Below are 26,656 nucleotides of genomic sequence, written 5' to 3'. Positions count from 1 at the left end.
ATCAGATCCGTCGCATTTTTAAATGTGATGTTTAGCTTGTTCGCCAGAACAGCTAACCCTACAGGTGTGCCTGTGACGTTTTCCACCTCACTGTCCCCAGGCAACGCTTATGGCTTTTATGCCAATGGCTCCAGGAGTTTGGCCTTTTCTGATTGAGATTTTCGATGCCGTTGCAGTCTTTGGAGGGACATGCTCCTCTAGATGGTTCATCCCTGGCGCTCTCATTCAGAACCGGCGCCGACTCGACCTTAACCAGCTTCAACTACTGTTCCTGTGGACCTCCCTCTGACTCTGATCCCACCGACGCCGGCTCCGAGGATACGGTCTTGGAGAGAGCTGCAAAGACTGTTGGAGGAAGAATAGTACCAGGAGGAACATGGAGGGGCTGAGGAAGAAGAGAGTGTGGATCCTGACCCGGATTTTGAGGGTTTACAGGAGGCTAGTGGCCTTGACACCTCTCCTGAGAGTGAGCTTTCATCACCAAAGGGTTTGCCGACGAAGGAGATGACCACATATCACTATGTAATCAGAAAGGCTGTGGACCTATTGGAGTTGCCTCTTCTTACAGCGGAGTTGAGGTCTAATATTCGGACGTAGATGCTCCATAATCCTTTCTCTATCCTCGAATTTAGAGCCTTTTAGAGCCTTTATGTCCCTTCAATGAGGAGTTGACCACATGCCTCTTGAGTCACTACATCCACGCCCTCACAGATTCAGACAGGGAAGTTGTTCCGAAATTGCCAGAGGGGGTTCAAGGGCATTTCTAAAAGGTGTTGTCGGATGCCCAAGCTGCTGCCCTCCAAGTGATACAATCTGGTCTGGACACGGCTGATTCAGTAGGCCGGGCGATGGAATCGTCTGTGGCTACTAGGAAGCATGCATGGTTGCTTGGGGCAGGATTCTCTCCTGACGTCTAGACTACATTACTTGATTTTCCCTTCAATGGATCTCGCCTGATTAGAGCTAAAGCTGATTCGGTGTTGCAGCTCTTTAAGGACAGTAAATTCACAGCAAGGTATTCACCTCAAACAGGTGAAATTCAAAATGTTGACCATGACACAGGTTCTTCTCGCATTGGGGAAGGAAGACTGGAGTGTCTTGATCGATTTTACAGAATGCGTATTCCTATCCTGAAGGCACATCAGAAGTATCTTCGTTTTACAGTGGGGTCTCAACATTACCAGTTTGAGACCCTTCCATTTGGCCTTACTTACGCACCGGAAGTCTTCTGAAAGCTAATGGCAGTGGTGGCATCTCATCTCAGAAGGTCGAAGATTCCTGTTTTTCCCTACCTGGACTACTGGCTGCTTAAAGCAAAGTCGCCAGAGATGGTGCTGCATCATTTGCCGGTAACAACACAACTGTTGTTCAAGTTGGGGTTTATGATAAATGTGCCCAAATCTCACCTGGTGCCCTATCAGCGCAACCTGTTCATAGGTGCAGTACTGGACACTACTGTAACTCCTGCCTTCCCGCTTCTACAGAGGATTCAAGACATCCAGGCTTTGATCCCACTTTTTCAGAATGGAGCAGCTGTTCCAGTCCTGAAGGTCCTGCACCTGCTCACCATGCTCACTCTGTTCACTTCCTGGTTACTGTTGGTTAACCGTACTCTCTGGCATATGAGGACCCTCCAGTGGTGCTTCCGCATGCAGTGGTTTCAACCCAACCGGTCTTGAAGAGGTGGACAGAATCTTCAGAGGCACAGCAGTGAAGCTGCTATGGTGGAGTGTTCTAGGCAACCGGTCTCAAGAGAAGCTGTTTCAACCTCCTTCTCCAGTGGCCACAGTGATAACGGATACCTCCACTCTAGGGTAGGGAGCCCATCTGGGGGATCTGGAGGTCAAAGGTCTTTGGTCTCCAGAGGAAAGATTGTTTCATATCAATCTTCTGGAATTGCGGGCGATACGTTTGGCTCTCAAGGATTTCCTCAGTTCAGGTCCTAATGGACAATACTACCACGATGTGGTGCATCAACAAACGGAGGAGTAGGGTTGTAACTTCTCAGCAGAGAGGCTCTGCGACTCTGGTCCTGGGCTCAGGACGATCAGATTTGCGGAATCGCAAATTTGGCCAGAGAATTAAATGCTCGTGTGGACAGTGTGTCAGCAGTATTCGGCTGATCCAGAGTGGCGTCTCCATCCGGAGGTGGTCCTTCATATTTAAAGGATGTGCGGGTTTTCTCAGTTGGACCTGTTCGCTACGCATGAGAACGTGCACTGCCTGGCATTCTGCAGTCTCCAGTATCTGATGTGGGGAGCGTTGGGGGACAGTTTTCAGTTAGATTGGGACTCTCAGCTTCTTTACTCTTTTCCTCCCATACCATTGATTCCTCGAGTACTGAGGAAGATCCGCCAAGACCGGGCCTAAGTCATATTGATCGCCCTGGATTGGCCGCCACGGTGTGGTACACAGACCTCCTTTACCTCTCAATGCACCCTCCTCTCCGTCTCCCTCTTAGGGCAGACCTCCTCTTGCAATCGCAAGGGCAGGTTCTACACCCCTACCTCCAGAGCCTGCACCTTCATACCAGGAGATTGAACAGGGCAACCTGAGTTCTTTCTCTCTCCCACCGAATGTGGTGGATGTTATGTTATCAGCCAGAAAACACTCCACCAAATCTGTTGATTCTGATAGTTGGGCCAAGTTTTTTAAAGGTGTGGAGAGAGATCATTTGATCCTTTGCAGGCCCATTTATCTGAAGTTCTGAGTTTCTCTCTTTCCCTAGCACAACAGGGTTGTGCAGTAACTACTGTTAAGGGTGACTTGTCTGCCTTGTCAGCTTTTCTCTGTTTACCATATCAACCCTTGTTGTTTAAATCTACCATAGTTATGAGATTCATTGAGGGTCTCATTAACAGGTTTCCTTTCACTCTGTTTGTCATACCTCAGCGGGATTTGAATTTGGTTCTCACAGTTTTGATGGTTTCACCCTTTGAACCTTTGCAAAGTTGTCTCTTAAGGTTTCTAGCGTTTAAAACAACTTCCGCTAGGAGGGTGAGTGAATTGTAGGCTCTTAGCTCCAAGCCTCCTTTTACATCATTCCATTCGGATAAGATGGTTCTTCGGAACAGAGCTGATTTCCTGCTTAAGGTGGTCACTCCTTACCCACTTTCTATCCTCCCTCTCATCCTTCAAAGGAGGAGGAGAGACTTCATCACCTGAACCCCGAGAGGACGGTCAGCTTCTATTTGGACAGAACCAAGGACTTCAGGTTGGACGATCAACTCTTTATGAATGGCAAGGCTCTCTACAAAAGAAAGCTGTCCAGGTAGATCATCCTAAAGGTACTTGCGCTCATTCTGACGTCATCGGAGCCATAAGAAGAACATACCGGCGTGCCGACGTCAGTTCTACGCATTTTATTCTTTGCCTTTGAGGCAAACGGCTGAACCGATAACATTTATACACAGTATACAAACACAACCAACACTAGAAATTCTTCATCATAGACATTTCCCAGTGCCAAGCATCACATGATTCCAACAATACATCACTTAAGATATACCTTGATTATTTTTCAGTATAAGCAGACAGACCATGGAGAGGCAGGTGGGTCAGTGAGGAATCCACATGCAGATACTGTATCCACCAGAAAAGGCGTTACCAAAGGTAAGTGACTTGTTTTTTTGATGGATACATCTGGCTGTGGATTCCTCACCTTTTCAATTGAATCTTCAAGCAGTCCCGCCCCGGAGGAGGGTGCCTGCTTGCCTAAACCAAAGCACAGAATGAGTAAAATGGCCTTCCCTCCTCACCTCCGAATCCAAGCAATAGTGCTTCGCAAAAGTGTGGAGGGAGCCCCAAGTTGCCTCCTTGCAGATGTCTACCACAGGGACACCTCTAACCAAAGCACAATAGGACGACTTAGCTCTGGTATGCGGAGTCACGTGTGGAGCCATTCCATTGTGATATCCTCGTCGACATGGGAGAGCTGAGGAGAAAAGTTTTCGTGGGATGCTGCACAATGGGATCATCAAAAAGGTGAGGAATCCACAGACAGATACTGTATCCACCAGAAAAAAACATTACTGAAGGTAAGTAACTTGTTCTTTCGGTCATACAGTTTCTTCTACTCTCCGATCGGCTTGCAGGAACATTTTACTGTATATACCGATTATTGAAATAGCGCACAATCTAGCACTCTTGAAGTTTGATTAGAGAACTTTCCGTTGAAATTCCAAGGCGATACATTGAATAAGTCCAGAAAAAGTCCTACTGGACGAAACGCGTTGGCTACAACAAAAATCCAAGAAGAAATGTAAATGTTTGAAAGAATTAATGAATAAAGATTCTCTTTTGATTAAGAAACAGATTCTGGGAATCTGCATTTTGCTGTCCAATCACTGCTGTGATTAATCAAGTTGTTACTAACTAAAACATTGTTGGGGTGTGGGTGCAGAGTCATATTTTCTTTTAACTTGATGAAGATTTTTCTCCTGGTTTTGGAAACTAAGATGGCCAGTCCACAAGACTCAGGCACCAAAATGTTTTGAATAGCAAGCAGCCTTTGTATGTGCTGTCTGCAATATTCTTGTGCCTCAGCCTCCTCTTTTGTAAATCATTCATATGAATGTATCGTACTGCACATTGATCTCTAACACAACTTTTTAAGGCACCATGGACTACAAGCTCAAGGCAACAATACTACACTAATGTCTTGTATTTGATGCTGGTAATCCACTTGTCATGTAACAAATGTCTACTGTGCATAATGCAAGTGAAGAGGCACTGCCTTTTTACCTTGACATCAGAAGTGTCAAGTAGGGAGAAAGATTAAACATCAACCCCAGCACAAGCAATAATCATATATTACCACAGTCCAAGGTCACCACAAAATCTCTATGCAGCACACAATACAAAGTGCACAATTACCTCTCCTAGCCTCCAGAAGTGTGGCATGGGCAAAGAGATGTAAAATCAATAAATGACAGCGCTTCCGGGCAGACGTTTCCACTGTGCTAAGGTTACCATGAAAGGCATTAGCGTGGTACTACTATAAAAACAAGATCAAAAAGTGTTTTATCTGAAGAATGAACTATTTGTAGTCCAATGAAAAATGGCTTGGTCAGTTCACTTAGCCAATGTAAATTTCAGGAGTCTGGTGTTCTCCTCTGCTAAAATATTTATTTTTCTTATAGCAAACTGGAGAAAATATGTTTCATGAAGAAATTCGGGAAAGACAAGCAGATAGAAAAAATCTAGACCAAGACAAGAAGAAAACAAGAAACAAGAGAGTTCAAAAGAGTGGACAAAAAGCAACACCACGTGCAAAAAAAAGAAAGAAAGACGAGGAGCAGAAACAAGCAATTTTTCCTAAAAGTGAACATTTTGGAAAATTAAAACATGTGAGTGTGAAAATTTTTAGAGGCCATGATTTGCTAGCAGCTGTTGGTTTTCCCTGTAAACCTGTCTGTTTATCATTTTTAGTGACGTTTAGAGCTAAACATTTAGTGCCTGATGACAGTGGTATTAATTTACTGACCCTTGTTACCCAACAGAGAGCTAGTAGAATAGTTAGAGGCTAAAGCAGATCTTTCCTATAGTTAACTTAACCATGTAATTAGCTTGGAGAATCACAAGCTTGAAAAAGCAAAGGGCCTACCTGCACCAGTGAATCTTTGTTCAAGATTACTAAAACCAGCATCACCCCTTCACTGTCCCTCATGGAGCATTCTTCATCATAATACTTACTCCATTCCTGTGTATTGCTGTTGTATGGTGTTTAGGGATTTATTTTATTTATTTCTTAATTCTTTCTCCGCCTTATTAGTATTCCTTCCCCATGGTGGTGCCACCTACAAATCTATAACTCAGTGAGTGTTGCTGTCTCATTTGGCTATTCCTAATTGCCATGTATAAACTCATTTTCAATGGATACACGTCTGCCTGGAAATTCTTCACCTTTTGAATCACGCTAGGTGCCTGACTGGATCCTGAAAAGTTGCAAGATCAAACATGTTTACACCTGTATGTGATGCTTAGTTCCTTCCTGACAAATTACCAGAGTGTTCTTTTTTTTTGGGAAAAATATTTTTATGGCAGAAAGTACAGAAAAGACAAGCAAGCAAGTCTACTCATAGGCACTGTCGAGAAATAACCAAAAGAATCATACAGAGTACTACACAGCCGTGTAGCCCACAGCCCAGAGGCCAGGCGGCGTAAAGTCAAAGTGCCAAAAATGAAAACATAAACGTTTGCACATAATACATGCGTGTCGCTATTATCCGCTGGTTTGTTTTTTCCCCTCCCTTGTCATCTGTTGATCCCGTCTCTCATCTTCCTTTACAGTTCGTTGTTCAATAAAACCACAGTCAAACATGTAACAACAAAACAAATCCCCCCCATACTTGGCATCGCTAATAAAGTACGTGTAAATAGTTCGGTCACCTCCTTATGGCCGATTTGGGTACAGATATCACAGTCCTAAGCAAACCTCTGGGCATCAAGGCAAATCACACAGTAATACAATATGGAACATTCGCACGCGTCCAATAGGGCACTACCCCGAAACAGGTCCCGCCTCCCGCTACATCCTCCTCTGAGCCAGACTCCCCAGGGGTAAACAATTCGGCACTGGTAGCATCCGAGTCGTCGCTGGGCAACCCCTCAGCACACATCATTCTCCATGCTAGTAAGTCCTCCTGAAGCCTCTCATCCCGGCGCGTGCGCTGCATGTGTGTTTCCTCAGCCAAGGACCATTCCCTAACATCCCTAAGCCACAGGGATAACTTCCCCATCCAAGTGATAGCCACGCGCCGCCTCGCCAACACCAGTAGCAGCTGCAGTAACTTATAGGACAAATTCCTCTTTTTGGGCTTGGGGACCAGGGCCAAGAGACAATGAAGCGGAGTCAGGACAATCCGGAGGCCCGTGACACGGCCAATATGCTCCACCACCTACCTCCAGAAGCCACCGACCAGCGGGCACTCCCAGGCCAAATGTAAGAATCCGGCCCTCTCCGCTCCACACCTGGGGCAGTTGTCCCACCTGCAGAGATACGGTTCAGGGAAACCGGTGTCATGTAAGTGCGATGTACAAAATTAAAGTGGATCAGTTTAAACCGCGCATTGCATGACACTTTCCGAGTCAGGAGCCCAATACGCTTGCGCTGTCCCGGCTCTAGAGCAATCCCCAGGTCCGCCGCCCAGGACGGCGCGACCGGTGGGGCTGAATCCCGTCGCATGGCTGAGTACAGTAACGTGATCAGCCGCTTCCCTCTGCCACAGGAAAGAAGGATGTTGAGGGTGTGGGTCAACGGGGGCGCCTCTGGGAACTGGAGCCAGGTCGCCCTTGCCAACTCCTGGAGTCCCCTATAGTGCAGGTATTGCCCCCAGCTCAGGTCAAAGGCTTCCGTAGCTCGCTCAAAGGACACGAAGGAGTCGTCTGGATAAAGGTCCGCCAGAGTCTCACAACCGCCGTCCCGCCAGTCCCGGAAGGACATATTCTCCTCCATAAGCTTCACCGGGGCTAAAATCCACACCGGCAGTTCCCTATGAAAGGGGGCCCGCCGCAAGATCTTCTCGACAAACCGCTGCCAGACCCCTGCGGCATGTCGCACTACATAGGGCTGGGCCTCGTCTGCTCCCCGTCCCTTCATCAGAGCCACCTGCAACGTTGCCTTGTCCGCCCTGCCTGCCAGGAGCCGCAGCTCCCAGTTGTCCGTGTCTGCGAACCACCTCGCGGCTGGCAGGAGCTGTGCCGCGTAATAATAGAGGTCAAACCTTGGAGCCTCTAGGCCTCCCTCCTCCCAGCTCCGGACCACGGTATGCAGGGCGACCCTACTACGCCCGCCTGCCCGGAGCAAAGATGTGAGCAGCATGTTGAGCGTATGGAATATTCGTGGGGGGAGCGGGCATAGCGTGTTTTGCAGGACGTATAGCATTCTTGGCAACATCACCATTTTAGCAACCGCTAACCGCCCCATGAGGGAAAGAGGGAGCGTGTTCCAGAAGGACACAGACTGGTGCAGGGAGCGCAGCACCCGGTCAGAGTTGCGGACCAGCAGTTGTTCATCAGACGAGGCCATCTGGATTCCCAGATATCGGAAGGCCTCCAACTCCCATTTCAGCCCCAGGCATGGAAGGCTCACTCCCGGGTCGACATCACAGCCTGTCAGAGGAAAGATCAGGGACTTCCCAGGGTTGATGCGCAGCCCTGAGGCTGCACCAAAGCGGTCCAGCAACCGCAATAGAACGTGCAGCGATTCTCCCGGGGAGGTTAAGTAGAACAGAGCGTCGTCCGCATAGAGGGAAATCACGTTCACAGTATCTCCCACCTTAATGCCCCACTGCTCCATCTCCGTACGAATAGAGACCGCCAAGGCCTCTATCACCAGGACGAATAGGAGCGGCGACAGGGGGCACCCCTGTCGAGTGCCCCTTCCCAAAGACCACTCCTCAGAGCAGGCTGACCCAAGCCGGACCCTAGCCCGGGGTGCTCCATACAGGATCCGGACTCAATTGCAGAACATTGGCCCCAGCCCCGCCATTTGGAGCACTTCCAACAGATACCCCGAGCTGACAGTGTCGAAGGCCTTGGCCAGGTCAATCGACACCAGGACTTGGGGATCCTCCCCACCACGCACCTCATGGAGGATATGATTCAGACTCTGCAAGTTCATTGCGGTGTTGCGACCAGGGATAAATCCACACTGGTCCTGATGGACCAAGTGAGCCATGTGTGGGGCCAGCCGGGTGGCCAGTAGTCAGGTAAGGATTTTCACGTCTGTATTAATCAGAGTTATAGGCCGGAACGCCGCAGGGTCGCAAATTCCTCCCCCTGGTTTGAGAATCCTACAGACCTCTCCGTGATTCTTGGTGGGCGGAAGGATGCCACACTCCAGGGCCTCATTATAGACCTGCAAGAGGAGGGGGCCCAGGACATCACCAAACGACAGGTAGAATTCGGGCGGGAAGCCGTCTCCGCCTGGGGTCTTAGCCTGCGGAAGGGCGGCCAACGCCACTCTGACCTCCCGGAGCGTTAAAGCCGCGTCCAGTTCGTCCGCTGCCTCCTCTGAGAGGGCCTGGAGAGCCAATCCCTGGAGGTAAGTAATCGAGGGGTCGGCAGTATACACTGCCTGCAGGTGAGAGCGGAGGACTTCGAGAATATCAGATTCCGAGTGCACCACGTCCCCAGCGGGATCGCGCAAAGCAACTATCCGCTCCGGAGCAAATTCTCGCCGAAGAATCCAGGCCAGCAGTCGACCAGACTTGTCCCCGTCACGGTGGAGACGCTGCCGATATTGGCCCAAAGTATACTTATCCAGACGCTTAAGAATGTACTGAACGGATACCTGGGCCCCCCTTTCTGCCTCCCTATCCGAAAGCTACGGGATCCGACAGAGACTGACAGCGCCGGAGTCTATCCTCCGCGTTCCGCAACTTACAGAGCAAGTGCTTCCAGACCCCATAGGTGTGAGGCCCATGCAGGTACCACGCACCACCGCTTTCAGGGCCTCCCATTTAGTTGAGTAGGACAAATCACCGTCCTCCCAGTTTAGATCTATATAATCAGTCAGGGCCGCCGCCACATGGTCTCTTCCCACCTGGTCTTGTAGGAGGTCCGTCGGCATCCTCCAGGTCCTGGGACGGGAAGCCTGGTCAACCCACTGCGCTAAGCACGTCACAGGAGCATGGTCCGACAGAAACCGGGCCTGGTGGGTAACCGTCAAGGAGAGGGACACGGCAATATTAGCAGCAAGGATGCGATCCAGCCTACTAGGAGTGTCATGCGTCGGGGTATAACAGGTATACAGTTTCTGAGCAGGGTGGCCCTTGCGCCACACATCTACAACTCCCAAATTATGCATCACTTCCTGGAGTCTCGCCGTCATACGCGGCTTCGTGCCAGAACGAGGGGGATGCCGGTCCAAATTCGGATCCAACACGCAGTTAAAATCCCCAAACCACGGAAGGGGGCGTCCAGGTCCGAGGCAATAAGTTCCTGAAGACGGAAAAAGAAGTCAGGGTCATCTACATTTGGCGCATACGAATTTTAGATTAGGAAATCCCTACCATCTAACTTCAGCAGCAGGTACCTGCCTTCAATGTCCGCCTCAACATACTGGACGGCACAGGGAACCCCAGGCGCCACCCAGACCAAGACCCCCCTGGCATATGTGGAGAAGGAGGAATGGAATACCTGGCCCCTCCACCTTTTGGATAGCTTCTGAGCACCCTCCTCATTCAAATGAGTCTCCTGGAGACAAGCAACGGAGACCCCATGGCGTGGGAGGAAGGAAAGGACTTTTAGTGCAAGTGCCCAGTCCGTGCACGTTCAGGTTAAGAATTTAAAACCCATAATCGGTGATTACGCCCATCCGGGCCGCTATGTACACGATCTGCGATCCGCCACCCACGGGCCCGAACAATAGTACACTCGATGCCTTGAACAATGCCCCCCAAAACCATCCCCCACTCAGCCGTACACACGATGCCACAACAGTACCCCCCCACAACTCCCCCCAACCTCTGAACCCCTAGAAAAGACACCCACCCACGAGCAGAATGACAGCAACAACAAAACATGCTACCCTGCCAGTGCCAGGACGTACACAGCCACCCCATCCACCCAACCCCACACCACACTCAAACTCAACTCACAAAAACACCCCCCCCCCCCCCCTCTCCCCCCATCCAACTCCCTATGGGACCCAAAGCCTACAAAAGAACTCTCCTGACTCATTCAGGGAAAAACAGCCTCAACCAGCCACCGCACCACGAGTCGCAACCCCCCCCCCAGCCCCCGACACAGCCCACACTCAACAAAAAGGAAGTTCTACCCAGCCAGACGAAGTTAAGCAACGCCAATCACAGGCGTCAACTGGAAAAGCAAAACCACTCGCTGGCCGGACAATGTAAACATCAAGAATAGTCAGGGTACATATCACCTCATGGTAGAATTGTCCTCTCTAGTGATTCAGCCCCCCCCCCCCCCCCCCCCCCCCGTTTTCTGGAATCACCGGGGCCGTAGAGATCATGTCCTGCAATGTGTCCGGGACCAGAATATCTCCGGGTCCGGACGGGCCCGGAGCCTCCAACGCAGTCTCAAGCGGCCGAGGATCCAGAAACATAGCGCCGTCTTCACCCACCGTAATTCTGGGCTCCTCAGGGCCCGCCGACTCCGATCGGTGTCTCTGCCTGTTGCGGCGTCCGGGTCCCCCACGTCTCACGGGAGCCTCCACGTTCTCCCGGTGGAAGGTCGTCGCCTCTGATCTCCAGCCACTCCCAGACCTCCGCCGGGGATTCGAAAAAGTGCGCCTTCCCTTGCGAGAGTACCTTGAGCTTGGCCGGGTATAATAGCATATACTGCAGCTTCATCTCCCGTAGCTTCTGTTTGACCCCCAAGTAGGACTTCCGTTGCTCCTGGACTTGTTGGGTATAGTCGGGATAGATGGACACCCGGCTATTCTCAATGGTGAGATCCGCTGTCTCCCTTGCCGCTCGTAGGATGCAGTCTCGATCCCTATAGTTTAGGATCTTGGCGATCAGAGCTTTTGGGGGCGCTCCCGGACGGGGCGGCGGGACCAGTGCATGATGCGCCCGTTCAATGACAAACACATCCGAGAGACCCCCGCGGACACCGCGTTGTTCGGATCCAAGTCTCAAAGAAGCGCTCAGCATTTCCAGCTTCCAGGCGTTCCGGCACCCCCAGGACCCTTATGTTGCTAAGACGCGCCCTCCCTTCAGCATCCTCAGCCCTCCGCTCCAAAGCATGCTTCGTGGCCGAGAGGTGCGTGACAGTCTTCTTGAGGGAGACAACCTCTCCTTGCAGTTCTACAATATTACCCTCGGCATCCGAGACTTTAACCGCAACCTTCCGAAGGTCCGCACGCAATGAGTTTACATCTATGGAAACCGTCTCTATCTGCCGCTTCAACGCAGAATGGGAGCCCTGTATTGCCTTCAGCAGCTCCGCCCGGAAGGGCTCACCAGGGTCGCCCGCACCGTCTTCCGGTCCGGATTGGCGCGTAATCCGTTGGGAGGGCAGCCGCTGCGTGGTATACTGTGTGATCGTGTTGGGCTGGGTGGTACGCGACATCCTGTCCTTACGTATCGCCAGGGCCTGGGGCGCCCGACGCGGACTCCAGCGGGGCGACAAAGGTCTCCTCCAGCCACGTATGCCCCGAATCGTGGCGTAGATAGCACTCACCGGGCCAGAACAGTCAGCACAGGTCCCCGCAGTGTAGGACTCCCAGATGCCTCCCAGACGGTGGTCGTCAGGGGGGCCCAGTAGTGGCAATGGAGCACCCCAGTCAGATGTGTGGGCCCTCGGCAGGGGAAAAAGAGGCCACCCTCCCCCTCCGCACCACCAACGCTGTCAAAGATAGGCAGAAGCGGGGGGCCACAGGCCGATAGAACCACCACGCCGTCCAACCGCCACCAGCTGCGCCATCGTGTAGAAGGAACCGGCTCTCCCTGGGCCAGCTCCAAGGGATACGCTGTAGGGGGGACCCCTCCAATGAGACCCCAAGTCACCAAGGCCGCCCGCAGGCCTATAGAACCACCACGCCGTCCAACCGCCACCAGCTGCGCCATCGTGTAGAAGGAACCGGCTCTCCCTGGGCCAGCTCCAAGGGATACGCTGTAGGGGGGACCCCTCCAATGAGACCCCAAGTCACCAAGGCGGCCCGGGCCACGCAGAGCATCACACAAGTGGGGCAACTCCCGCTCGTTACCAGGACAGTCACCGGTGCAGGACGGAGCCGCCACCAGCCCCCGTCGGGAGTGACCGGCGGTTAAACGCCACCTGCCAGGCAGAGTATAGGAGCAACAGAGGCAGAGGGGCACAGTCAACACAGCCGCATATGTTCAGGGCGAGCAGGCCCCTGCAGAGCATAGATTCCCCCAGCAGCGCAACCCTCGAGGCATTCAGGACCGCACGGGGGGTGAGGATCCCAGAGCAGGACCACTCACCACAGCCCCCCAGCCGTGTCTCTTCGGCACCCGGGACCTCCTCCAGTGGGGCCACCAGTGTCACGGTGTGCCGCAATATATCAGCGCTCCCCGCAGTAGTCAGATCGGGGTCTTCCGGCACCCAAGATGGCCGCTCCGGGGATAAGGTGACGCCGCAGTGAAGAAAAGGGGCGTTGTCCAGGCCACCTCCACCGCTCAGGGTCTCCGCCGTTTCGCCCCTTTCAGACCTCTCGCCAGGGCACTGGAACCCCCAGGACAAAGAGGGGCCCCCACACAGGCCGCTGCAGCCGCGACCCAGGTCCCCCACACCACGGTGGAGACAGCGCCCGAGGGGGGGGGGCATCCGCCGCGGCCGTCTCCGCAGCCTCCAAGCTCACTGCAGGCAAGCCAGTCCTCCCACAGGTGCTCCCGAGAGACCCCAGGCCACACCGACAAGGAGCCCCAGATGGCAGCGGGCTCCGGTGTCAAAGTATCGGCGCCGGTCCCTCCGGGGGTCGCAAGCAGGCAGGTCCGTCACTCTGCTCCCCTGCCGGAACAGGCCGTAGACCCCGGCCTCGCCTAGCCAGAGGCCGGGCCTCCGGGGCGCCGGCCACTTGCAGGAATTGCCTCCCAGAGGCTCACCTCCGCCGTCCAATGCAAGGGCCGCCAGTGGGAGGGGAACCTCCGACACCGGTTGCAGTACTTGTCCGAGCCCAATCAGGATATTAAGACAGGATTTCAGGGTCCTCAGGTCGGGAGCCGGCGAAACTCACGTCCTGTCGGCCATGCTGCTTGGCCACGCCCCCCATTACCAGAGTTATATAGATATAACCCTGACGTAAGTTCCAATTTTTCTGTATCCTTCAGTGCAGACCCAGAATGGATTTCCATGGAAGGTTTTCTCCAAAAAATGCCTTTGCTGTATGAGGCGTAATATCTCCACCCTGGTAGTGTGATAGACTTTCATCCCCCAGAAGGATAGCTTGAGGGGTGATAAACACTCATGCCCATCCAAGTGGGGGTCAGAAAGCGCACCAGACATCAGGAAAAAGTGAGAGACTGAATGGGGTGTGGGGCTTGCCCATCCTGGCCCTGCACTTAATTTCCACCAGGGCAACAGACAATCTTTCTACCGCCCGGAAGAGACCGGCTTGGTGGGGTGAGCCCCTATCTGCTGGCAAACACTTATTTCAAAGCTACATGTTAAAAAATTCACATTTTCTCTTAGTTGGCATGGGGGTGGCTTAAGTATTTTGATTGTAGGGTCTCAGAGGTGGAGGGAGGGAAAGATTGAACACTAATCCCCCATTCTGCCCGGTTGACAGAAAGTCTACTGGACCTGTAGTGGTGGGACTATTGTCTAGAAGACTTTCGGTTAACCTTGGGGTGGATGAGGGAGGTCAGATTGGTGGAAATCCCCACCCAGTCACCCTCACGAAGAGGCCAGAGAGACTGCTTTCCCCCCTCCAGAGGGGTAGCATTTGGCTATGCTTAGCGGGCCACTCTTCCCCCTTACCCCTCCACTTGATGCCAATTCTGGTAGCTTGTGAATTGATCCCTGCTCAGGGACCACCCTCCTGTGGAAAAGTACCATTGGAAAAGAATAATCTGAAAGAGACTATTAGTTATAGATTCCTTACCTTACGATTACACCCAGTTATCAGACTGGATCCAGATAATTTTTTCCTTAGCAGTACCCCTGCACGTCGGTAGACTCAGCGTCTGTTGTCTTGTTCGCCGGGATGACGTCACAGTGCCTACTTAGATGCCGCCCCTGCCCGATGACGTCCGTTCTTTCTTTTTCCATACCAGCCTAGCGCAGATCCAGACAGAGCTTGCCCCTTAGTCTGTTTATGACAAACCTTTTGTCAACTTTTTTTTTTTTAGTCTTTTAATCCTGGTGCGTTAGGGATGTCCCATCGTTGGACCGGCTTCAAGCACTGCGAGATCTGTCACAAATTGATGTCTGTGACAGACCCGCACCTCGAGTGCCTCTGGTGCCTTGAGCGCAACCACGACCCGAAGTCGTGCTCCAACTGTCGGGTCGTGAATCCAAAGTATTTGCGGGAGCGGTCCGAAAGCTTTTTTAGGTGTGGCAGTTGGCTCCACGTCGCTCCCAGTCTCACTCGTGGGTAATGGCTTGAGACCGGTTGTGGAGCTACCATCTCTCGTCCAAGTCTTCGCACTCCTCTGGTAAGTCGAAGAAGAAGGCGAAAAAGCACCGCCACTCTTCGCTTTCTCCCCGTAGTTCGGCTGATGCGACGCGGGATCCAGAGCGTCGTCGCTCTAAAGCTCCGTCTCCGGTGCCTGACTCAGGGACGACTCCGTACCTCCCCCCATTTCCGAGAGCCTGTGTGTCCCCTGCCCAGCTTTGTACGTTCTACTAAACCCTCCACCGCATCTTTGGGTAGCCCAACTCCGCTGACGCGCCCTCGGGCCCCGTGGAGTTGGCCGCTGGCCCTGGGCTTTCGATGCCGGCCCCCTTGGATCCAGGCTTGGATCCGGATCGGCATCGGTCAACCTTACTCGACCTACCCCAGTGATGACTCCCCCAGCGTCAGTCATACCCCCGCCGACACTCTGCCTATCCTCACTCCCGAGATGGACCCGGAGAGTCTACTGTGCAACCGACAATTGTCCGCCGCCATCTCTCTGCTCCAGGTGATTCCATTTTCTTCACCTAACACCCTTTCCCTGAGAGCTTGGTGGTCCAAACTTCTTCTTACGAGAGTGCATTCCCTTCTGCTCCTTCAGACAGGGAATCCAAGAAGCTAGATCATCTTTGGAAGTACATGGTCTCTTCCTCCAGCTTGGCACTGCCGTCCGTGAATACCGCGTGCCTCCTGGGCTGATACTCCCATACAATCTGGCATGCGACTGCACAAGTGCTGCCTTGGTGCCCGGAGGAGGCCCGGGCTGTTCTGTGGCAGATGAGAGAGACTAGTACACTAAAGACCTAGACCTTGTAGGCACTTATGAATTCATCCTTTTTAAGTATACCAAATGTTGCATGATTATTACAAAACTTACTCCCCTTCCATTAGTTATTAGGGTAGTCGGTATATCCAAGAAATGTGCCTCCTTTAACAATCGCTCATTCCCAAAAGGTAAAAATCCAGTTGCGAGACAACAAAAACACACACACCTTAGTGCCAAACTATAATACAAGAACGGAAAAAGTGTGTGGGAACGAGATGGCACCTCACGGGCGCACCACCAACGGGAACCCGGCAGGTGCTCACCAGGGTTGCTCTGTTCTCATCATTGGCACCATCAAGCTCGGAAGAGAAAAATGTGTCTAAGAAACACAAAAGAAACACAAAAGGAAGTGTTTTGTGAAGATATGCAGTGAAAGAAGACCACAAGACAACCATAAAAGTGTCATTTATGGTTGTCTTGTGGTCTTCTTTCACTGCATATCTTCACAAAACACTTCCTTTTGTGTTTCTTTTGTGTTTCTTAGACACATTTTTCTCTTCCGAGCTTGATGGTGCCAATGATGAGAACAGAGCAACCCTGGTGAGCACCTGCCGGGTTCCCGTTGGTGGTGCGCCCGTGAGGTGCCATCTCGTTCCCACACACTTTTTCCGTTCTTGTATTATAGTTTGGCACTAAGGTGTGTGTGTTTTTGTTGTCTCGCAACTGGATTTTTACCTTTTGGGAATGAGCGATTGTTAAAGGAGGCACATTTCTTGGATATACCGACTACCCTAATAACTAATGGAAGGGGAGTAAGTTTTGTAATAATCATGCAACATTTGGTATACTTAAAAAGGATGAATTCATAAGTGCCTACAAGGTCTAGGTCTTTTGTGTACTAGTTGCATTGTGAGTGGATGGCGACCTATGACTAGCTACACCCTGTAAGCTCCTGTTTGTTTTCAGCAGATGAGAGAGACTCAACAAAATTCATGATTCGCTGTGGACTGGATAACGACGACTCACTGGGCAGAACGATTGCCACATCAGTAGCCCTTCGGCGTTAAGTCTGGTTGAGGAAATCTGGTTGTAAGGGGGATGTTCAAGCAAGCTTTCTGGACATGTCCTTCGATGGCCGTCGCCTTTTTGGTGACTCTGTTCTGTAGCTCTTTAAGAATTCTCAAGCTACAGGCAGATCCTTAGGCCTCACGGCGTCCTCCCGTCCACCACAGTCTGCCTTTCGCCCCTTACGTGGCTACTGAAAGGGCAACCCACCACATCTGGCCCAATCTGGCCACCGGTCCATGCTGGCTTCCCAGCCTCTGCGTGCCCACGGATGTGGGACCCAGCGACCTGTGACTGGGAGCCAGCGGGTGGGCCAGTCCACTCTTTCACCCCATCAGCAGCCTCCAAACCCTCCCAGTCCGACCTTTCAGGCCCATCAGCAGCCAGTGGGTGGCAGGATTCGCCATCTCCTCCCCCACTGGCAATCCCATCACGTCAGATAAGTGGGTTTTGCAGATAGTCGGAAGGGGATACTCCCTCCCCTTCGAGACTACCCTTCCCTCCATGCCACCGTCTCTCAACCGCATGTCAGAGGATCAATTGAAGCCTCTCCACCAGGAAGTTTCAGCTCTCTTGGCCAAGGGAGCTATTGAAAGGGTTCCTGTGCCAGAATTAGGTTGTGGTTGCTATTCCCGCTACTTTCTGGTGCCTAAGAAGGACAAGGACCTGCGTCCTATCCTAGACCACAGGGCCCTCAACCGCTTCCTCAGGAAGGTAAGTTAAAAATGCTCACGTTGGCTCAGGTCCCGAACCTGTGGACTGGATAGTGGCGTTGGACTTGCAGGATGCCTATGTCCATATCCCTGTCCTGCCAGCCCACAGACGCTACCTAAGGTTCATGGTAAGCCACGTGCATTTTTAGTTTGCTGTGCTCCCCTTTGGCCTTACCAGTGCCCCTCGGATGTTGACCAAGGTGAAGGCAGTAGTTGCAGCTCATCTGCGCCGTTCAGGTGTTCCGGTCTTTATCTATCTTGAGGACTAGCTGTTAAATGCAGGCTAGCCCCAGGTTGTCGTCTCCCACCTCCATACTACGGCAGACCTCCTGCATTCGTTGAGTTTTACTATCAACGTGCCGAAGTCACACCTGACTCCCTCTCAGTTGTTCCTTTTCACCCTGGCTGTTCTGGACACAGTGCGGTTTTGACCTATCCTCCCGAACAGCGAGTCTGGGATATTCGGGCTATGATACCGATGTTTCAGTCTCTATCCAGGATTTAGGTGAGAATGACCCTGAGGCTGCTGGGCCTAATGGCCTCCTGCATCCTGCTGGTGGATCATGCCAGATGGCATATGCAGGCTCTGCAGTGGGACCTGATGTTCGAGTGGCGCAGCATCAGGGCAATCATTCAGACTACGTCCAGTTCTCGGAGGGAAATACACAACAACTGCAGTGGTGAATAATGAACCAGGATTGGGTCAGAGGCAGATCCCTCTCCCTCTCCCAACCAGACCTCACAGCGGTGACCCGTGCATCACTTCTGGTATGGGGACCACCTGGGAGAGGCCGATATCAGAGGAGTGTGGTCTCCTGCGGAGTCTGGACTCCATATCAACCTGTTGGAGCTCCGGGCGATTCGCCTGGCACTGAAGGCATCCTTCCCTCCCTCAAGTCGAAAGCAGTGCAGGCGTTCACGGACAACACCAACGCCATGTGGTACTGCAACAAACAGGGCGGGTTGTGTACCCTATGACAAGAGCCTCTTCGCCTTTGGACATGGATGGAACATAAGGGCATAACCTTGGTTTCCTGAACACCAAGGCGCACAAACTCAGCTGTCGGTGCCTGGTGGATCACAAATGGTGTCTGGTCTCTTTCAGCAGTGGGGAGAGCCTTGGATAAATCTGTTCGCCACTGAAGAGAATGGGCAATGTCAGCAGTTCTGCACATTTGAATTTCCAAGGCGGCACTTGCTCAGCGACGCTTTTCATCACAAGTGGAATTGTGGCCTCCTGTACGCCTTTCCACCTGTACCACTTCTGCCTCGAGTGCTGAAGATTAAACACGACCAGGCCCAAGTCATTCTTGTGGCACTGGACTAGGCATAAAGAGTCTGGTACCCCGAGCTCCTAAGCATGGCTATCTATCCTCCGATCAGACTGCCCCTTCTGTAGGATCTTCTGTCGCAGCAGCAGGGGAAGGTTCTCCACTCAAACCTGTCCAGCCTCCACCTCCTAGCGTGGAGATTGAACAGTGACAGTTGACAGCTTTTCATCTTCCACCCAAGTTTGTAATGTCATCTTGGCAGCCAGGCGTCCCTCCAATAAGACTGTATACGCCTGTCGATGGAACAAGTTTGTGGCATGGTGCAAAGCGAAGGCTGTGGATCCCCTCTCTGCCCCTCTATCTGAGGTTCTTTTGTTCCTTCTCTCTTTGGCCCTGCAGGGTTCGGCTCTGGGCACTCTTAAGGGCTATCTGGCAGCCTTTTCTACTTCTCTTCGACTACCAGATCAGCCCTCTTTCTTCAAGTCCCCTATTGTAAGTCGGTTCTTTGAAGGCATTATTCATCTCTTTCATAATGCCTGAGTGGGACTTGAACCTTGTTTTGACTTACCATATGTGCGCTACCTCAGAGTCGCTCCACAACTGTCCTCTTAGGCTTCTCACTCTGAAGACTGTCTTTCTTGTTGCCATCACCTCTGCTCACAGAGTGAGTGAGCTTCAGGCTCTGTCTTCTATGCCCCCTTTCTTCTCTGTGCATCCGGACAAAGTGGTGCATCGAACAAGATCCTTGTTCCTACCTAAAGCTGTCACACTTTTTCACATCGGACAGACTGTCGCTCTGCCCACCTTTTTCCCACCTCCACACCCTTCCAAGGAGGAGGAGGAGGAGGAGAGACTCCACCGTCTGGACCTGAAACGTGGGCTGTCTTTCTACCTTGACCACACGAAGGATATCCGGGTGGACGATCAGCTCTTTCTTGGCTACGTGGGTGCCAAGAATAGTCTGGCTGTGCCAAAGCGTACAATCTCTTGGGTTGTCCTATGTATAAAGATTTGTTACGCTTTAGCTAAGAAGGAACCTCCAGTGACTCTTGGAGCTCATTCCACTAGAGCTACGGCAGTAACTACTGCTTTATGTGGAGTCCTACTCATTGACAACTGCCAGGCGGCCACGTGGGATTCTGTGCACACATTCACCAGACATTAATGCCTGGACCGTCAAGTCCGGAGGACAGCTATTTTGCACGTTCTGTCCTCTGGGGCTTTTTTGTTGTGAACTTGGTTCGCAGACCCTCCTCCAGAGTTGGTATTGCTGGGTATCGATTCTGAGGTAAGGAATCTATAACTAATAGTCTCTTTCAGATGAACAAGTTACTTACCTTCGGTAACAATGTATCTGTAAGAGACATAGGTTAGTTATTGATTCCGTACCGCCCCACCCATCCTCCCCGCCCTGCAAACTGACTTCTAGGTATAGAGACTCCCTTACACTGCCCTAGTTGTTGCGCACCAGTGGTCCGTGTCTTTTATGGGTCTGCGCTTCTGGCATGGAAAGTCATGTCAGAACTATTGTCAGCTGGGGAGGCATCTAAGTAGGCACCGCAATGTCATACTGATGACCACGAAAGATGCAGAGTCGACCAACGCCACCTCTCTGCGTGCAGGGATACTGCTATGATTCTAAGCTAAGGAATCAAGAAACATTATATAGTGTCAGACATGAACGTCTTGTGCCCCACACTGAATGGCATAAGAGGAGGACCCATGGAAACGTCAATTCCAGATTCAGACACTAGCACAAACTTAAAAGCCTTCGTGGAAATTTCTTCTGTAAAACCCAGAGCCCTGCTTTCTTTATTATAGGTAAAAATAAAGACCAAACCGCTTGCCTTTCACTAGGGTAATATTCAGCTGGAGAAACTGTAAATATAAAATATTAATCGTCTGAGGTTGCTAAGGGTCCCCAAATTGCTCACCACATCAGCCCACAAACCTTGCCCACGTGCTAGAATAATCTGCTGTGGATGATGGCCGATTACTTGTCAAAAGAATGTCCAAGGCCTCTTTCAGAATGTAATTAACTGAAAGAGCTAATCTTTCAAGTTTGAACCTTTTGAAATATGGGTGAGCCGCTTTAAAACCTTCTCTCCAAATTAATCACAAATCTTCCATCTAAGGGAAAGGGCACTATAGAACATCACACTTAAGAGAATGTCTAGATACCAAGGCAAGCACAGACTGGAAATATCAAGACCCACTGACTAGTCTTATGAAATGAAATCATATGAATCATTTTTGATGGATAGAGGCAGAAAAAGCTAATGAAAACTGGAATTCCATTCTGCAGGCATCACATACACAGAGCCCGCCCCAATGGGTACTTTCTTGAGCAGTACTGCTCACAAAGCCTCTCTCCCAGCGGCAAAAGATCTATCCTTAATATCCCCATTGCAGGATTACTGTTGAAGTCACATAGGTACTAGGGTGCTGTTTTGTGACTCTTTCTCCCATCGCACTAGAGGTAGTGCTGAAAAGCCAATTTGCCTGTTTGTTGTTGTATTGTATTGTGTTGTAATTGCATTTATGTAGCACTTACTACCCCTGACGAGGCGTCGAAGAGCTTTTTCAGCGAATAGCACGCTACTCCAGAACCCATACAGGATTAGAGGTGAATTAGCATAGTGAAATATAAAAGTGATTCGAGTAGTGGATATGTTAATCAGTTGCTTGTGTTGAGAAGGATATTGGAGGGATAGAAGAGGGAAAAATGTTTGTATTTATATAGGTCTTGCTACCCCTGATGAGGTGTTGACGTGCTTTTTCAGCGAGTAGCTCGGAACCCATAAGGGATTAGTGGTCAATTAGTATGGTGAAATATGAAAATAATTTGAGTGGTAGATATGTGATTCTGTTTTTTTGGATTGAGAAGCATAGTGGAGGGATAGAAGAAGGAAGGATTTTTTAAATTGATTTTTGTGTTTTTTGAGCTCATAGCAGTAGGAGGAGGCTTGGGATGAGTAAAGGAAGGTGAAGGGGGAAGAGTCAGGAGGGAAGTGTTTAGAAAGGCTTGTTTGAGATGTCTGAATAATAAGAGGTATGAGATGAGGCAAGGATGGGTAGAGTAGGGGAGAGTCTAGAGAGGGTTATTTTGGGGATCATAGAAGGTGATATGGGGTTTGGGGTGAATGAGAGTGGAGGTAGAGGATATATTGATAGAGGTATAGGATGAGAAAATGGGTAGGGCCGTGGAAAGAGTAATAGAAAGAGGTTTGAGATGAGTCAGAGTTCAGATAGAAGATATATCAAGAGTGGTATAGGGTGAGAAATTTGGTAGTTCATTGGATATGCTGAATTAGAAGAAAAGTATTAGATATATATCTTTTTTGTTGTAATTCAATAGTGAAGCAGTTGTAGATAGTTATAAAAGATTTACTTGTTTATGCAGTCACTTAGATACATGTTAAAAACATAGAATAATGTAACTATCAGTAATTTGTACAATTGTTAAGCAGAACTAACAAGTATCTATATTTTGAAAAACATAATTATTATACCCGTTTATACAAAGCAGTACACATATATAGGTACATAACTATAGTCCAAATAAATGCTTCAATACAGAGGAATAATCAGTATATTTCTGTTTACATATGGTGGTTATGTGGCGACAAGCCAATTCTTGAGTAGTTTTCTGAAGATAAGATGTGTTATCCTTGGATCTTAGGTTGGGGAGTTAAGAGTTTCATAGTTTGCCTGCTTGAACAGAGCAGGATGTACCACCTATGGTTTTTTCCTTATACATTGAGATTTTGAGCTGAGGTGCCACTTTAGAGCAGAGGTTCCTTTGTTGAATGTGTTTGGTGATTTTATTCCTGATGAAGAGCGGTCCCGTTCCATATATTACTTTGTGGGTGATACAAAGCAGCTTAACCGCAGATCTTCTGACAACCGCTAACCAATGCAGGGTTTTTTAAGGCAGGGTAGATATGTTCTTGCAGTTTTATATGAAACAGTAGCCTGGCAGCCAAGATCTGAATCCATTGTAGTCTTTTCATAGTCGTTAAAGGTGAAACGTGGTAGGGGCTACTGGCGAAAAAGAGTTCGGACAGAGCAAGAGAGATGGTAACCTTGACCTTGTGTGGAAATTCTAGATGGGGGAAGATTTGCCGCAGAGTTTTTATAGTAACAAAGCTTGATTTGCTAGTTTTTTCCACTTGTGCATTCATTGATAGCTTGGACTCCTTGGTAATTCCGAGGTTTCTTACTTCCTTTGATACTTTAGATGTTGATCCCAGATCATCACCCCAGGCGGCGAGCAAGTCGTAATTTTTCCAATCACCACACTTGAGTATTTCGGTTTAATTTTAGATGGCTCCACGTCAGCCATTTATCCACTGCTGTGAGACAACTGAAAATTGGCAAGTTTCCAATGTCTTTGGGGCATTCCAGTTGAAGAAGTATTTTAGTGTCATCGGCATAGTTATTGAATGTGAGGTGAAATTGATTGATCAGTGCTGGTAATGACTTTATGTAGATGTCGAAAAGCGTGGTTGAGATGATAGAGCCTTGAGGGACCCCTGCTTTTGTGAAGTACAGTTTGGATGGGAAAGGGGAGTATGGATGACATTAGTTCTGGTGCGAAGGTAGGTTCTCTTCCAGGGGATACTCATCAATAGTCATAAGCACTGAATATTCCCGCCCATGTGCGGGGACCCCGGAATTAATAAAAATTATATATGAATAACATATATATATACAGCTATATATTTTTAAGTAATATAGAACTGTGGGGCCCGATATTGACGAGAGTTATTAATGCCGCCATAGCTTCAGGTCTTCCCCGCTCGTGGTCGACGGCCATAATTGTTCCTATTTTCAAAAAAGGTAATAGGGACAATCCACAATGTTATAGGCCCATCTCCTTGATAGATGTAACTGTAAAGGTAATGGGCAGGGCCATCCTGAATCGCCTTATGTGCTGGGAAGAAGAGAACTGTATTCTGACGGAAGTACAATACGGCTTCAGGGCAGGCAGATCTTCCACTGACCAGTGTTTAAATCTATACTTATTGGTCACAAAATATACAGTGGCAAGCAATGAAACAGTGTATCTAGCCTTTATGGATCTGGCGGCAGCTTTCGATTGTGTAAATCGCTCGAAGCTGTGGGCCATACTCTTGGGTTTAGGTGTTGACGTTGGTCTCATTCACATCCTGAGTACCCTCCACCATAATACAACGGCAAAAGTGAGGTATAACCCAGAGGGGGGCTTGACCGAATCTTTTAAATGTACTAGCGGGGTAAGACAAGGATGTATTTTAGCACCCTTTCTGTTTTCCATATATATAAATGGGCTTGAAAAATTTCTAACCAGTTTACAAGTGGACTCCCCAAGGATAGGATATAGATCAGTGCCGGTCCTTCTCTATGCAGACGACGCGGTCCTGCTGGCACTTACGCCATTGGGTCTGCAGCGTCTAATTGATGGGTTCATTGAGTTCATGAATCGCCTGGATCTATCTGCTAACCTAACAAAATCATATGTTATGGAGGTGGGCTCTAAAAGTAAGGGGAAAGACTTTAACTATAGAATTGGTTCATCGATTCTGGAAAAAGTCCAGTCTTTTTTATGTTTGGTCATTTTATTTGATAGGAACTTAACTTTTAATCCTTTGAATGAGGGACACGGTAATAAACTAGCAGCAAGCTCTGGTACGATCATGAACTTTGGTCGTCGCTTAGTACGCTGGTCCCCTGAGCAAATGATGACCCTTTACAACTCTGTCTCTGTCGCGAAAGCGATATATGGGGCAGAGCTGTGGGGAATAGGGAATGTAGATAGACTGCAAAGACAGGAAAACAAGTACCTGAAGAGGCTTCTTAAAGTTCCACAGGCCACGTCGTCCTATATAGTACACGAGGAACTAGGCTGTAAGTTTCTGGAAGACAGAGCACAAATAAGGCCTGTGGTGGCCTGGCTAAAAATATGGGCTTGTCAGGAAGCCACACTGACCCACCGAATAATTTCAGATTGCCTGGGTAGGGAAAAAGGTAGCTCAATTCCCTGGCTAAAATACGTGAAAGAGGTTCTAGAGGGAATTGGCTGTGGAACTCTATTCTCAAACCCACAAATTATTACTAAACGGGATCAAGTGATAGTAAGTGAAAAGCTTTTCAAAACCAAAGAGGCAACACGGGAGTCCCATTCAAAGAAACTGCAGACAGTCCAGGCATATCTGCTAGGGAAATCCTGCAGGGGGCAGGAACCATATCTTGCTCTTGTATATCACCCACATGATAGGTTTTTGATAACACGTTTTAGACTCGACATGATTCACCATGTGCTATCAAAACCCTCAGGGTTCACTGAGTCAGTCGAATCAAAGGGACCCTGCGGCTGCGATCAACGATCTCCGCAGGATTCCCTTCATTTTGTATTATTATGCTCATTTTATTTAATGCCCAGGTGCCGTTTTTTAAGAGGAATTTTAAAGAAAGCTAAATTTAGATCCGCAAGAGACGCGCTGTTTTTTTTTAAAGTATCAAAAGATCCCCTGACCTTATTGTGTTACTAATTTTTTAAGAACTTCCATTAGATTGAGGTCCAGTATTGAAATATGACGACTGCTATCGAATTGAGGAGAGGGAAAATTGTTTTGCTCCCAAACTGTTTTTATGAACTATGTGAATCATTGTGTTGCTGGCTGTGATTTTTTTCTCTTTTATGTTATTACTGGATGAAAGGTCAGCACATTTTATGAATCGAATTTTTATTGTTGTACTTTTATGGTGTTAATTAAATGCCGAATAAAGTTATGATGATGATGATGATATATATATATATATTACCTACTGGTGGTCACCAGTAGGTAGTTATAGTTAGGACCTAGTTTCCATAGGAAATCCGCAACATTCTATTTGGAATAACTTTGGTGCCAGTCGACGAATCTTCGCAAAATTCTCCAAGAAGATGGCCTGCTCCGGTCCGTCCCTGAAAGTTTGGGGTTGATTCGTGAAGCGGGTGCCGAGAAAAAAGGGGGGTCCCAAAACGTGTTTCTCCCATGCAATTTTCCATAGGGACCTTTAAGACGGGCTTCAGCCCGAACTGCTCAACGGAATTACACCAAATGTGGCAAAAAGGTAGGGTTTGGTTCGCAGATGACGCTTTTTGTTAAATGTTGTAAATCCGTGCAGTAGTTCCTTAGAAAATCAAAAGTAAAATCATAGATATATCTATGGACGAAGTACCATCCGAGGATTATACCCGTACCCTTACGAGCATCAGCTGCTTGCTAATTGGCTGTCAACTGGCTGTCAAGACTCCAAACCAGGAAGTGTTGGCAGCCATCTTGTGCCTCTGTAGAACTGAGGCACAAGAAAACAGAAAAAGAAACGCGAAAAACAAGAAAAGGTGGCAGGGTAGAAACACCCGGACCCCCTAGGTCTGCTTAGGGGGTCCCACAAGGACCCTCAAGGCCCAAAAAAATAATGTTATTTTTTCTAAATCGTGGGATGCGCATAGGATACGCGTAACCTGCCGATCCCCCCCAAAAAAACGAAGTGCGGACTCCCGCACTTTAATGTTAATTAGCCACTGGGGGCTTTATAAAAATAAAGTGTGGGGGGGCCCAATCCCCCCCACACTGCCCCCGGGACCGCCACCCCCGGGGGCAAAGTATGTATTATAGCAGGGGGATGGGGTCCCCGGGGTCTGGGATTAGCCACATGAGGGGGGCCACACGGCCCCCTTACCGTTAAAAATAATAATAATAATATTTGGGGGTCAGGCCCTGGGGGATGGGGCCTGACCCCCCAAAAAAAGAAGGGGGGCTAC

The 26,656-nt window shown here is 49.6% G+C and overlaps 1 protein-coding gene across 2 annotated transcripts in view; it reads left to right on the top strand.

The window, feature by feature from the left end:
* KMT2C (lysine methyltransferase 2C) overlaps positions 1 to 26,656 on the top strand; it is a 1,555,522-nt gene that overhangs the window by 1,039,041 nt on the left and 489,825 nt on the right. For both annotated transcript variants that reach the window (XM_086941472.1, XM_086941471.1), the window contains one exon: positions 5,142 to 5,348. In XM_086941472.1, the coding sequence (XP_086797598.1) occupies positions 5,142 to 5,348 (207 nt within the window). The remainder of the gene's footprint in view (positions 1 to 5,141; positions 5,349 to 26,656) is intronic.

This window comes from Lissotriton vulgaris, chromosome 10 (assembly GCF_964263255.1).
Source record: "Lissotriton vulgaris chromosome 10, aLisVul1.2, whole genome shotgun sequence".
Taxonomy (NCBI): Eukaryota; Metazoa; Chordata; class Amphibia; order Caudata; family Salamandridae; genus Lissotriton; species Lissotriton vulgaris.
This window is presented reverse-complemented; position numbering and strand designations above follow the sequence as displayed.